The following is a 13,834-nucleotide window of genomic DNA, read 5'->3' as shown; positions in this document are numbered from 1 at the left end:
CTTCCCTGCTCCAGCAAATCCCAGAAATGCAGGGGGTTCACAGGGACAGTGAACAAACAACCATTACACAGCAGAAATCCCACAGCCCACCCTGCTGGATCCACCACCCTCATCCTGGCTCTGCTGCCCCACAGCGTGCACGGACACCGAGACACATTCCCCGTGGCTCACATCTCCTTTTCCTCCCTGGAAGGGTCTCCTCACCCCGGCTCAGCCGCTCCCCATCCCGCAGGAGCAGCCCCGGGGGTCTGGCCGTGCCGTGGGGACATTCCCGGGGCTCACAGCGGGACCTGGTGCATCCTCCTCCTCCTCCTCCTCCTCCTCCGGGCGATCCCGCAGCGCTGCTGAGCCCTCCCCGCCCCTGGCGTCACCGGCACCGTCACCAGAGCCAGCCCCTGCCAGGGACGCTGTCACCAGAGCCAGCCCCTGCCACTACCAGGGACACTGTCACCACAGCCAGCCCCTGCCAGGGACACCGTCACCAGAGCCAGCCCCTGCAACCCATCAGGGGAACACTGTCACCAGAGCCAGCCCTGCACCCCACCAGGGGACACCATTACCAGAGCCAGCCCTAAACCTGCCAGGGGGACACTGTCACCAGGGCCAGCCCCTGCCACTGCCATTGGGACACTGTCACCAGAGCCAGCCCTGCACCTCACCAGGGGACACCCTGGACCCACTCCGTGGCTCCAGCTCCTTCCTCTGCTGGGCCCCAGGGCTGGGGCAGCTCTGCAGGTGAGGTCTCACCTGAGCAGGGCAGAATCCCCCCCTTCCCCGCTGCCCATGCTGGGCCATCAGCCCAGGGGGTTTCCAGCATCATGGCCAGGGCAAGCTGAGCTTCTGATCCACCAACAGCCCCAAGCCCTTCTCCTCAGAGCTGCTCTCCATCCATCCTGCCCCAGGCTGGATTTGTTCCTGCGATTACCCTGACCCAGGTGCCAGTTCTCTTCATCTGACAGCCCAGCCCCAAAGATCCACCAAACCCGACCCTTAACCATGGAGGGACACCCAGCACTCTGCTCACCATCTCCTACATGGGACGCTCCTGGCAGCCCAGCCTGGGACACTCCCTGCTCTGCAGCCCATTCCCAAAGCTCTGCCCCAAGTCACGATGTAGCACAGGAAAGCACATTTATCAACAGTGGTGGGTCAGTCACTGATGTACTGACAGACAAACCCCTTTCTTTTCCCACCCAGCAGACTTTTTCCTTACTTAATAACTCCCAGGAATGCTCTTTGCTCACTGTTTTTCCAGCAGGCAAGCACTGGATTTTCCTTTTGTCCTCTGGGCACAGTCAGACTTCAAAGGCTCTCCCAACACATGAGCAGCCTTTATCTCACCTTTATTCAATGCACACAGAGCTCAAAGGGGCTGGTGATTAAGTTCCTCGGGCTCCAGTTTGCTGGTGATAACTTGTCATTCGAGCATTGTCTGGGAGGCTGAAACTCTGCACTCTCCCCACATTGACTTTGGTCTCCCTGATAAAAGCTCTGGGGTTCTCTGTGAGGTCAAGGAGGAAGGCGGGTGAAGAAAGCAGGGAAGATGAGCCAGATCAAGGCTCCCACTTCAATTATAATTTCATTTTTAATTTAAGATGGAGAATAACTCGCTGTTAAATCCTGTTTGTGATTATAAGCACCAGGGAATTATTCAGGGTAAACTGGGCACTCAGACCTCTGATCATGGAGTTGCAGACAGGTTTGAGTTGGAAGGGACTTAAAGCTCATCTCATCCCACCCCTGCCAGGGGCAGACACCTTCCACTATCCCAGGCTGCTCCAAGTCCCAGTGTCCAGCCTGGCCTTGGGCACTGCCAGGGATCCAGGGGCAGCCACAGCTTCTCTGGGTACCTGTGCCAGGGCCTGCCCACCCATCCAGGGAATAATTTCTTCTTAAATCTAACCTCAGTGTTTCCTCTCTCAGTTCAAACCAATCCCTGTCACTACCTGCCTCAATTCTTGCCTTAAAAGGAGAATAAACCTTTTAAAATGCTACAGAGAAAAGGAGACCTTCTACCACTGAAACACTTCTGAGTCTTCCTCTGAATAGAGGAGAAAACCTCGGCCACCACCTCCTAGCTGGGCCCCCACATCTTCAGGTTTCACACTGGCACCCCAACATCTGCCAGCAAACATCTGAAGTCAGCAGGGGAAGTTCACAGAGAGAACTGAAACTGGCATTTGGGCAAGAAGCTCTTCCCCCGTTAAAATTTCCTCTTTTACTTCAGTGTCACCCTCCCCTGAGGATCTGAGCACCTTGTCAACAGAGAGAGCCCCATCCAGGGGAAGCACTCCTTAGAGTTCAGCATATCCATATGGATTCATCCCTTCTCCATTAATTTCACTGTTCAGACTCCAGGAGAAGAAGCAGACCCTCTGGCCAGACAAGGGGTGGCAGGGGAAGCACCAAATCCTCTCTGCTGCCACACAGAATGATTCTCTCCATGACAGAAAACCCCCAAAACTACAGATTAGCAAGAAAGGAAGGGAGGGGACAGTCTGTGCTCATATCACAACCCTCAGTGCTGCAATTTCATGGCACCCACATCCCTCCCTCCTGCCACTGCCAACTCTTCTCCATAACAGCTACTTTGAACAACTCCAGGAAGGACTCTCCTGAAGCTGGAGGACATGCTCCATGTCACAGCCCAGGAGCCACACAGAGAGGGACACAATCCAACATGGAATCCTGCAAACTCTTCACCCTGGTGCCAGGAAACACCAGATCCATCCTGGGCAGAGGCCAGCGGGACCCACACAGCAAATATTCCCATTAAATCCTATCCAAAGCCATCAGCAAAAGCAGAAAGGGGAGAACACGTGGGTGTTACCTCTCATCTCCCTGTCAAGTGGTGGGTCATCATCTGCCATGGAGAAATCCATGGATGCTCCAGCTATTTCCAGCATATCCTCATCGCTGGTGGCACTCTGGAAGCTCCCCCGACGATAGCCCTTCTGATCCATGGCCAGAGCTTCCAAACCTGCAAGCAAAGGGAAGCTTTTTAGAGCACAAACAGGAAAACTCATTTTCTAACCCAACTGGACTGACACTTGATCCTGGAGACCCAGAGGCTGCACTGCTCTTCCTATGGGAAGGCTGGATGCAGTGATGTGACCTGAAGTTCAGGCTGGAATTCCAGTGTTAGCCAGGGCAAGTGCCACTCTGATGTATTTATCAAATAATCTCCACACATGCTCTCAACAGGTTTGCAATGTATTTTTTTTTTGACCCCACCAATCTTGAGGAGCTGCCCATGCCACACCATGGCAATTGTCTCTCCTCCTCTTTTCCAGGACAGCAGAGGAACTACAAAAGCACAAGCTCTGAAAACATAATAACAAACTAAATAGAGGGGAAAAGTCATATATGAGCCTCGAAAACAGCTCTTGCCACATGGAAATAGGAATCTTTGCATCTCCATGAGAAGACAGAACCACAGAATTATTTCAGTTGGAAAGGACCTCCAAGACCATCAAGTCCAAACAGCACCAAATTCCCATCTGTCTCCATCCCAGAGCACTGAGTGCCATCTCCAGGCCTTCCTTGGACACCTCCAGGGATGGGAACCCCAAACCTCCTTGGGCAGCCCCTTCCAATGCCACCAAGCTTTCCTGTGAAGAAATTCCTCCTGATGTCCAATCTGAACTTCCCCTGGCACAGCCTGAGGCTGCCCTGGTCCCGCTGGCCACACTGTTCTTGATCCAGGCCACGTTGCCTACCTGGACTCACTGCTGGCCATGCACACTTTGCTTTTGCAAACACTGATTTTCTTCCAGAGAATTAAGAGAGAAACCAACTACATAGCTCAGAGCTATTCCAGGAAGGGAAAACGCCAGCCAGCACTTCCCAACAGGCTGAGTTACACACTGCAGAAAACACTTCCTATTACACAGAAGGAGCCATCACAGCACACACAAAAAGCCTTGGCACTGCACAGGGTGCTCTCTGCTGAGCCCTACACTGTGGAACATCACGTTCCTTACCTTTTACGCCGTGTTTTCTCACTAAGCTGCCACAGAAGATCCTGGAAAGGAGGGAGACAAGGGGAGCTGGGTCCTTGGGAAGGCACACGAGCAGCTGCACACCCTGAGAGCACACAGACAGTGTGGCCCAGAGAGCCGGGGGGCAGCAGAAACCCAGGAATTCAAAGTTATTTGCCACTAACAATGAAAATAATTCAATGGCATTGAAGTGCTGTGATGCTCTTCCAGTAAACTGCTTCCAAGGAGCACAGAAGATCCAGCTCCCAGCCTGGGAGGCAGGGATGGCCCAGACAGCCTGGCAGCGAATTAAGGGAACTGTGCTAGTGTGTCTCAGGGCTCATTTGCAGCATAACATGGTTTTACAGGGATTTTCCAGCAAGACTCAGTGAGTGTAAATATGTGGGAAATGGGGCTAAAATATCTCTGTGTTTGTACAATCCCAGAATGGCTGGGGTAGGAGGGGTCTTGAAGTCCACCCCGTTCTACCCCTGGCCATGGGCAGGGACACTTCCACTGTCCCAGGCTGCTCCAAGCCCCATGTCCAGCCTGGCCTGGGACACTTCCAGGTATCCAGGGGCAGCCACAACTGCTCTGGGCACCCTGTGCCAGGGCCTGCCCCCCCTCACAGGGAGGAATTTCTCCCCAGTATTCCACCTAAAGCTCTCTGCTTTGCTCAGAAAGCAGCACTTCCTGCAGCACAGGCAGAGCAACAGCACCTCCTGCTCCCCTCAATCCCTCCCTGAGCTGGTTCTCATTGACAGCTTTAAAACCCAAAAGCACAGCAGCAAACACGGCACCTTCCAGCCACAGCAGAGCCCAGGGAACACTTGGCAGCACAAGAAGGACACACAGGAGGATAACTCCACGCTCACTTCTCCTGTCACATCGAGACAAGAGGTTTAAGACACTTTTTCTTACCAAAACACTCCCGCTACAGTTGCTTTCCCAGGCACAAGTAAATAAGAAACAGACCGTTTTCATGCTTATCTGGTTGTTCATTTACCCAAATTCTCCATCAGGCAACAGCTGCCTCTTTGCACAGGCCCTGGCACTGCCAGAACCCCCAGAGCACTTGTACATACCCCAGGACTGCTGGTGTCCCCAACGTCCGTGTGACCCCATCCTCCTCCAGCTGCTCCCATCCACCTCCTCTGCCTTTCTACTCCGTCCTGGTGCTCCCCATGGCAGTCAGAGAAAGGGAAGCAGCAAAGCAGAACCCAGCAGGGTCCCCAGGCCACCGCCTGGAAGTGACTCAGTGACAGCGCTGGCAGCAGGAAGCTGGAGCCTCTCTGCCATTTCCAATCCAAAACCCAAGCATCCCGAGGTTTTCTCCTGCTTCCAGGCTCTGTGTCACCCAGATGGGCTCCCTCAGTCTTGCTGTACCACCCATCCCAGCACCACCGTGGCACCACCATGCTCAGAGCAGCCCTTCCAGCACACAGGCTCGAGGGTTTCCCTGTCACAGTATGGAAAAAGCTCCCACAACATTTTTAACTCCCTGTCAGAGGAGAGGCTCGACCCCAGCTGCAGCAGCACCACACGGACATCACACCAGGAGCACCCCGCCAGGAGCAGGCAGCAATCCCAACCAGCCACCTCAGGAGCCACTCCTGCAGTGGGAAGGAGCCAGCTTACCACCTAGTGGCCATTTCCACTGGGAAACCAAAAACCTGGATCACAAGACTGGGGCTTCTTTAAAGATCAGCAAATCTAAGCTGAGCTTTGACAACTCAGGGCTCTCCTTCCTCTCCAGCCCCACGTGGTTCTCAGCCACATCCCTTCCCACAAGTATCAGACCACTGGCATACAGACTAGGAAAAAACTGCAGAATAAGCCAACTTTAACTGAATTTAAAAAAGAAAGGAGAAAAAAAATTAGCATTTGGCTGTTGGGTCAACACTCGTGGTGCCTGGCTGGGAGCCAGCAGTGCCAGGCTTACGTAGTCCTGGAATGGCTTGGGCTGGAAGGAACCTTAAAGCTCATCCCACCTCTGCCATGGGCAGGGACACCTTCCACTATTCCAGGTTGCTCCAAGCTCCATCCAACCTGGCCTTGGGTACTTCCACGGACAGGGAGTCCACAGCCTCTCTGGGCAACATCATCACTCTACAAGCTCCCACCAACACTAAAAAATCCCCACATTTCCCATCCTGAACAAAGGGACTCCATGAGGGTGAAACTCCACCTGTGTGAACTGAGAGAGCTGGTTTGGATTTTGTTGTGTTCCAGCCCTCAAGACATGGAACCCTCTGCAGAAGGAGCTGAACTCGTGCACAGCTGTGCTGCCAAATCAATACCTCGGGGAGAGGCCAGCCCTGTGTCACCATGCTGTGACAAAAGAGCTGATGATTTGCCACAGGCAGTTTCCAAGACAAGGCTATTTTTTCAAGCCATTCTCTCTTCCAATTCCCTGTGCTGTCTGAAGTGACCACAACCAGCCCCAGCTTCAGTAGAGAGGAAACTACACCAAATTTCCAAGGGCCTGAGTGACAGGACAAGGGGGAATGGCTTCACCCCTGCAGAGGACAGGGTTAGATGGGATATTGGGAAGGAATTCCTCCCTGTACAGTGGGGAGGCCCTGGCACAGGCTGCCCAGAGAAGCTGTGGCTGCCCCATCCCTGGAACATTCAAGGCCAGGTTGAACAGGGCTTGGAGCAACCTGGGATAGTGGAATGTGTCCCTGCCCATGGCAATGGATGGTCTTCAAGGACTCTTCCAGCCCAAACCACTCCAGGATTCTAGGACAGCTCCATCCCCAGGGTGGCCACAGAGGACAGTGCTCTCCCAGCCTCCCACCAGTGCAGGAGCAGGATCCTGGAGAAGCTGTCCCTCCTGGGCCAGGACACAGAGCTGGCCCTGGCACAAGGCTGACCTCTCCAGGCAGCCTCTCGCCCTCGGCAGCTGCTCCAGCACAGGCAAACACATCCTGGGAATGCTGCCTGTGTTGGGCCAGGGCTGTCCAGCCACGCCAGCCCGAACAATGGGTTTGAGAGAAACTGGGAATTCTACCAACACAGGCTGAACACAAAGACTTGCATTGTTTTAAGGCTTGTTTGGGGCTCTTTTTCTGTTCTCTGAAGCATACCCTCGTGGACCCTGGAGCCGATATTGCAGGCTCTGCTCTGACATCCCCCCAGCAAGGTAAGGGGCCTATCTTACATCACCAGTCATGGCAGAGAGCAGCACATGAACCCTGTGGCAGTTTGGGTTTTCCAGGCACTCAGGTTCACAGGGTGTTGTGATATCTGCTGCCATCCCGGGGTGTACAGACACACAGAGCCCTCATCCTTCCATCCACACCAGGACCTCCTCTGGAGCAATCCACCATTCCACAGAGCTTCTGCCCCTCAGCCCAGGACACTGCAATACTCAAATGGAGGCAAACAGCAACACAACCATCCCAAAATCACCCCAGCAGCTGCTCCAGCAGCAGGTACAGACCGAGGTGAGTGCACAGATGTGCCCAAAGCACTGCCAGCCCTGTTCAGAACCTGCACCAGTCCTCCAAAAGCCAAAATAAATGCTATTTAACACAAGTCCAGCTGAGCTGGGAGCACTGGTACACCACAACTCTGAATCAGGAACACATCTCAATTATTTATTCACAGTTACCTGCCCTATCCATTAGTTTCACCACAAAACCTTTTTTCCTCCTAAACTTTCCATCATTACCATTTTAGCTCTCGCTTAAAAAGCCACAATCTCAGCTCAGCCACCTCTTCCCAGGAGTTTCCTCACAACTACTGCCACCTTCTTTTCCTTTTTGCTTAACGTTTTGACTAAAAGCAGCCCAACATGAAAATTACCAAGACCAAATTTACAGGCAGCTTGTGACCAGTTGAGGGGAGGTTGCCACTGGACTCTAAACTGTATTTTCCAGACTAAACGCAGTTGTTTATAGCAGCTTCCATACTCAAACACAATAACAGCTTCTCTGCCATTCCTAGCCTCTTTGGGAATCCAGGACAGTGTCACAGCTTCGTGTGGGAGGATCACTGCTTGCCCAGCATACCTGTGTGGTTGGTAAGTGATGCCTGGCAGGTCCGTGGGCACCCTGGCTCAGCACACCCTGCACACTGCCAGCCCAGCCAGCTGGCACCCGCTCCCCAGCCCTGGGGCACCAGTGTGACCCACACAGCCCCAGGGGGGAACAGTCCCAACAAAGAGGGCTGGTTTTCATCATGGAGCACCTGGGACAGGCCCCCAGTGTGACCCACACAGCCCCAGAGGGGAACAGTCCCAACAAAGAGGGCTGGTTTTCATCATGGAGCATCCGTGAAAGGCCCCCAGTGTGACCCACACAGACCCAGGGGTGAACACCCCAATAAACAGGGCTGGTTTTCATCATGGAGCACCTGGGACAGGGCCCCGAGGGTGCAGCCCCAGACATTCATCCCATTTCACAGCAAAGTGTGAAAACAGGCCCAGCACATCTGCCACAAAAACAACTGGAAAACGGCCTGGGTGCAAATGAGATGTTAATACCTCGAACCAGGAATTCCAGAATGATTGGGGTGGGAGGTGACCTGAAAATTCATCTCCACCTTCCACTATCCCAGGTTGCTCCAAGCTCTGTCCAACCTGGCCTTGGACACTTCCAGGGATGCGGCAGCCACAGGTTCTCTGTGCAACAAATAAGAGAATTTTCTACTTCCCAAATAAGTACGTTTCTGGTTTGTGGATTTGTTCTGTAGTATTTGGTAAGCTCATTTCCACTTTCCAGGTTGTAAATGTCTCTGCTGGAGTCACTGTCTGCTCACCACCACAGAGGATCCACACCTTTGGATCATATGCCTTACACTTATCCCATTCTTCCCATATCTGCTATGTTTAGTTAATCTCCTGGAATTCAAAAGGAAAAAGGATCTGCTGTTACAGATCTAACAGAGAAAGCTGATTACCAAAACTGTGCCAGACAGAAAAAAAAACAAATAACCACTGATAAAATACCATCTCGCCTCCAACACCACCTCTTTTCACATTTTTCTTTCTCCTTTAATTGCTTTAATGACTACCATGGCTACAAAAGCAAGACTTCAACAGATACTTTCAATTATATTTTATAGTCGATTTTAGAGTCATACTTGCATCAAGTTCCAGCCAGAAATCTGTCATTCCATGCTTTGTGAACACCCAGCTGGATCTCTTCCAGCAGAACACCTTCCCCTTTGTTCTTTTTAGGAGACACTTCTCAGCACACCCCAAAATCCAAACACCACCACATGGAACCAGCCCCAGACTCATTCTAAGCCCTGATGAGAAAACCCCCACAATACCGAAAATGGGCTACAACACGTTTAACAGGGGATTTTCAGGGGCACAGAGAACACAAAACACCCAACTTGCACAAAATCCTAGGAGAGAACAGGCTGGGAAAGCCTCCCTGAGGTGAGGGAAAGGGGAAGAGAGGCAGAGCCCAGGCTGGGGCTGCTGCTGAGCCTCTGGGGATGACCCAGAGCTGCTGCCAACTGCAGTGGGAATCACACGGTGAGTGCTGAGCACACCAGGTACCTTTCCAAGCCCTCCCTCTCCACAAAATCCATCCCAGCTGCTCAGCACACAACATGGAGATGATTTTAGACATTTTTATCAAACCACAGGATCTCATTCCACTCACATGCACCTCCTTGACCTGAACTATAAACTCTCCTTCCTTGACAATGGTTAAGAAATGAACAGAAGTTCCTGAAGAAGGAAGGAATAAAAGCAGCACTTTGGAAGTGCTGGATCACAGCCCAGCAGCTCTGAACCCCACTGCACTGAGGCAGAACAGGCTGGCACAACAGCACAGGGCCAGCACAGCACTGGAGTCACTCTCCAGGCTCATTGAATTTCCAGGGATGGTTCCAACCTCCTCCCAAAGCATGACACACATTCCAACCTCACCTTCCACCCAGCAACAGCACAAACTGGGACATCTTGGGTCCAAGTATTCTGGAGGAAAAGCCATGAAGAGGAAAAGGGACTATTAAGAAGAAAATCCAGGGGTATGATGGAAATATCCCATCCCAAAATGCCACCAGTTGCTCTGTCAGACCAAAGTGCTCAGCTAGGCTTGCTCCTCTCCTCAAACTCCAGGGACAACTAGAGCATCCCTGTTCCAACTAAAACATGTATTCATCCACAGAGAGCAAGGAATAGTGGCTTAAATTAAGAGAGGGCAGGGTTATGTGGGATACTGGGGAGAAATTCTTCCCTGGGAGGGTGGGCAGGCTCTGGCACAGGGTGCCCAGAGAAGCTGTGGCTGCCCCTGGATCCCTGGAAGTGTCCAAGGCCAGGCTGGACACTGAGGCTTGGAGCAGCCTGGAGTCCCTGTCCCTGGCAGGGGATGGGACTGGACAGACTTTAAGGTCCCTTCCAACCCAAAGCATTCCATGACCTACAAAACCAGAGCTCCCAGTCCCTCACAAACACCTGCTGTGAGGCTGTGCTGCAGCACCAGGAGGGGGTTGTTAACCCAGAGGAAACAATTAAAGGCCTGATGCACAGAACCATTCCCACCCATCCTGTCACCTCTGCACTCACACCCGAATCCAAGCTGCTGGACAAACCTGCTGGATGAGTCCCTGACCAGACCATGGCATGGTCAGTCAGTGCCAGCCCTCACCAGTCTGGGCAGCCTGGGGCTGCAGACATCCTGCCCAACTCCCAGAACACCCAAGGGATACTGCCTGGATGAACTCTGTGTGAACATGCTCCAGGTGAGAAACCTGGGGGCCGACTTGCCCTCCTTTATTTGCACAACAAGGAGGGAAGAAGAAAATGAGAGACTGTGACAGAGAGAAAGAAATCATCTGAGATTTTGGGAAGGTAGATGCAAAGTACAGGAGCACAAATCCAAATCTCAAAAGATATTTTGGTGCAGCCAAGTGTGAGGTCACACCCCCCACCCCATTCCCTGCCCCATGCACAGGGTGGGGACCATTCCCAAGGGGGCACCTCAGCACAGCCAGAAGATGATTTGGCTGCTGCATCCCAAAGAATTAAAAACAATTCTCTATTCTGCACAAGCACCACCCATGAAGCCTGTGAAAACAAAAGCAATCCTGTTTTTGAGGCCTTGTGGGGAAAAAAGGGAGTCACAAGAGCTGTAGTGTCTGCCAGCCATGTCTCCACAGCCTCCCAGGTGCTCCCAGTCCTTTCCTATGGACCCCTGAGCCTGGAACAGAACCACCAACACCTGGAAAAGTGTGCATTCCACAAACACCTGTTCTGAACACATGTAAAGAGTTGAAGCATTAATTTCATTCAGACTGCAAAAACCTGAGGAACAAGATCCAAGATTAAGGAAGGCTTTAAAGCCTGGACAAGCCAAAGCGCACAGCACCCAGAGGCTGGGAACACAGAGTGCCACAGGATTCCCAAATTCCAGCTGCTCTGTTTCTCACCCTCTAAATTCCTGGAGGTTTCTTCAGAGGGGAGTTTTCCTTGAGCACCCAAACAGACCCAGAGGGACACCAGTTCCACCCTGTGTATTGCAGCAGGGACAGACAGGAGGGAATCCCATCCCTGTGCTGCCCCAGCAGCAGCATTCCCCCCAGAGAGGTCAGCAACCATTCCAGAGGGTCATTTATCCATCCAACAAGCTGTGTCAGTACCTTCTACCAAGGACCTGTTCCTGCCACCACTCTAACAGCTCCTGGAGCTGATGGATGACAAAGAGGGTTTCAGGCAAGGAAGCCCAGCCAGGACACATGGCCCTCCCCAGGCTGAACTGTGGGGCAGGGCCAGCCTGCACCTGGAGCAGGGGGACTGCTGGCACTTCACACAGGGAAGTCACAGAAGGGCTTGGGATGGGAGGGACCTCCAAGCCCATCTCCCACCCCTGCCATGGCAGGGACACCTCCCACTGTCCCGGGCTGCTCCCAGCCCCAGTGTCCAGCCTGGCCTTGGGCACTGCCAGGGATCCAGGGGCAGCCACAGCTGCTCTGGGCACCTGTGCCAGGGCCTGCCCACCCTGCCAGGGGACAATTCCTGCCCAGAACCCCAGCAGCTGCCAGCCCTGCCTCCGGCAGTGGGGACTCCCGGACTCCTGCCAGGCACGGGCACGTCCCTGCCCGACACGGGACCCGCAGCCCCGGACCCGTCCCTGCCCCGAGCTCCCCGCACCGCCTTCCGCAGAGCTCCGCTGCGGCGGCCGCGGCCCTCCGCACCAGGCCCGGGGCAGCCGCACACACCGGAGAGGAAGAGGACGCGCTGCTGCCGCCCCCCGAGCTCCCCCGGCTCTGCCCCGGCCCCGTTCCCGTACCTCGGCCGCTCTCTCCGGCCCGGCCCGTCCCGGGCCCGCCGCCCGCGGCCCCTCCGGCGGCTCCTCCGGCGGGGCGGGCGGAAGGGGCGTGGTCTGTCGCAGACACGCCCTCCGCATGCGCATTCGAAGCACGGGCGGACCGCGCCGGCGCCATCTTGGGTGAGGGCACCGCGCTCTTAAAGCGGCAGCGGCTCGTTCGGCACGGCGGGGATACCGGCACCGGGACCTGCCTGCTCCCTCCCATCGCTCGCACCCAACCTCGGACCCCTGTCACTGTTGAGCCCCACCCTCAGTCCGCCAGCAGAGACTGCCCCTCACTGACCCCTACATTGCTGCTGATCCCCCAGCACTGACCCATCGCTGACCCCCCATTACTGACCCCCATCACTGACCTCCACTGACCCATCCCTGACCCCCCATCTCTGATCCCTCCCTGGCTTCCCTAGAAGAGACCCCCAGAAGTGATCTCCCCTCCTTGTCCCCCCAGCAGAGCCCACTCTCTGTCCCCAGTGTCGCCCCAGTGTCCCTGTGTCCCAGCACCGCCCCAGTGTCCCCAGAGTCCCCAGTGTCCCTATGTCCCAGCGCCACCCCAGTGTCCCCAGTGTCCCCCGTGTCCCCGTGTCCCCAGTGTCCCAGTGTCCCCAGTGTTCCCAGTGTCCCCGTGTCCCCGTGTCCCCAGTGTCCCCAGTGTCCCCAGTGTTCCCGTGTCCCCAGTGTCCCTGTGTCCCCAGTGTCCCCAGTGTCCCCAGTGCTGCTGATGTTCCCTGTGTCCCCGTGTCCCCAGTGTTCCCGTGTCCCCAGTGTCCCCGTGTCCCCAGTGTCCCCGTGTCCCCGTGTCCCCAGTGTCCCCGTGGCCGAGCTGGGCTCACCAGAGGGCGGCAGAGGCCCGGGCAGGAGCAGAGCCAGTGCCGAGCATCCCGGAGCTCCCGTTATCCCTCCGGGTTTCTCCCCCGGCTCCGCAAACCGGGCCGGTTCCTGCTGGGAGACCACCCAGAGGAGCACGAAGCCCTGGAGTGATCACAGATCCATGGAATTTTGGGGGGTTGGAACCCGGGGCCACCACTAACCCATGTCCCTATCTGTCACATCCAAAGGGTTTAACCCCTGCGGGGACAGGCACTCCACCACTGCCCTGGGCAGCTGTGCCAGGGCTGGACAGCTCTTCCCACGAAGGAATTCTCTCCATATCCAACCTAAACCTCCCCTGGCACAATCTGAGGAGTCTCCTTTTGTTACCTGGCAGAGGCAATGCCCACCCGGCTGCACCCTCCCTCCAGGAAAGTGCAGGGAGAGGAAAGGTCTGTCCTGAGCCTCCTTTTCTGCGGGCTGAGCCCCCCCAGCTCCCTCAGTCGGGGTGAGCTGCTCCGGGGGGAGGAACACGGACCCCATCCCCATTTCCTGCCCATTGTTTTCCACGCTCAGGAGCACCACCAGAAGGAAGAACAAATCCCCCTGGCTGGATGTGGAGCCCAGCCCCATGCCAGCAAGGCAGGGACAGCCCCAGGCTGGTCCCAGCCAGCCGGGAAGGCACTTTGTGGAGGGAAACAGGAAACCCTGAAATAGCAGAAGCTGGAAACACGTGGCCAGGGGGAGCTGGGAGCA

The 13,834-nt window shown here is 55.0% G+C and overlaps 1 protein-coding gene across 5 annotated transcripts in view; it reads right to left on the bottom strand.

Annotated features, from left to right (window-relative positions):
• LOC110477961 (H(+)/Cl(-) exchange transporter 5) overlaps nt 1-13,834 on the bottom strand; it is a 34,593-nt gene that overhangs the window by 14,618 nt on the left and 6,141 nt on the right. Inside the window, exons 1-2 of one of the 5 annotated variants that reach the window (XM_021544226.3) lie at nt 12,233-12,387; nt 2,831-2,980 (exon numbers count right to left, since the gene is read on the bottom strand). In XM_021544226.3, coding sequence (XP_021399901.2) covers nt 2,831-2,980; nt 12,233-12,386 — 304 coding nt within the window. In that variant the 5' untranslated portion in view covers nt 12,387. The other 4 variants (XM_085570751.1, XM_085570750.1, XM_085570749.1 and 1 more) reach the window with 4 other exon arrangements.

This window comes from Lonchura striata, chromosome 4A (assembly GCF_050655825.1).
Source record: "Lonchura striata isolate lonStrDom1 chromosome 4A, ASM5065582v1, whole genome shotgun sequence".
Lineage (NCBI taxonomy): Eukaryota > Metazoa > Chordata > Aves > Passeriformes > Estrildidae > Lonchura > Lonchura striata.
Note: the sequence above shows the minus strand (reverse complement) of the source record. Positions and strands in the feature narration are given on the sequence as shown.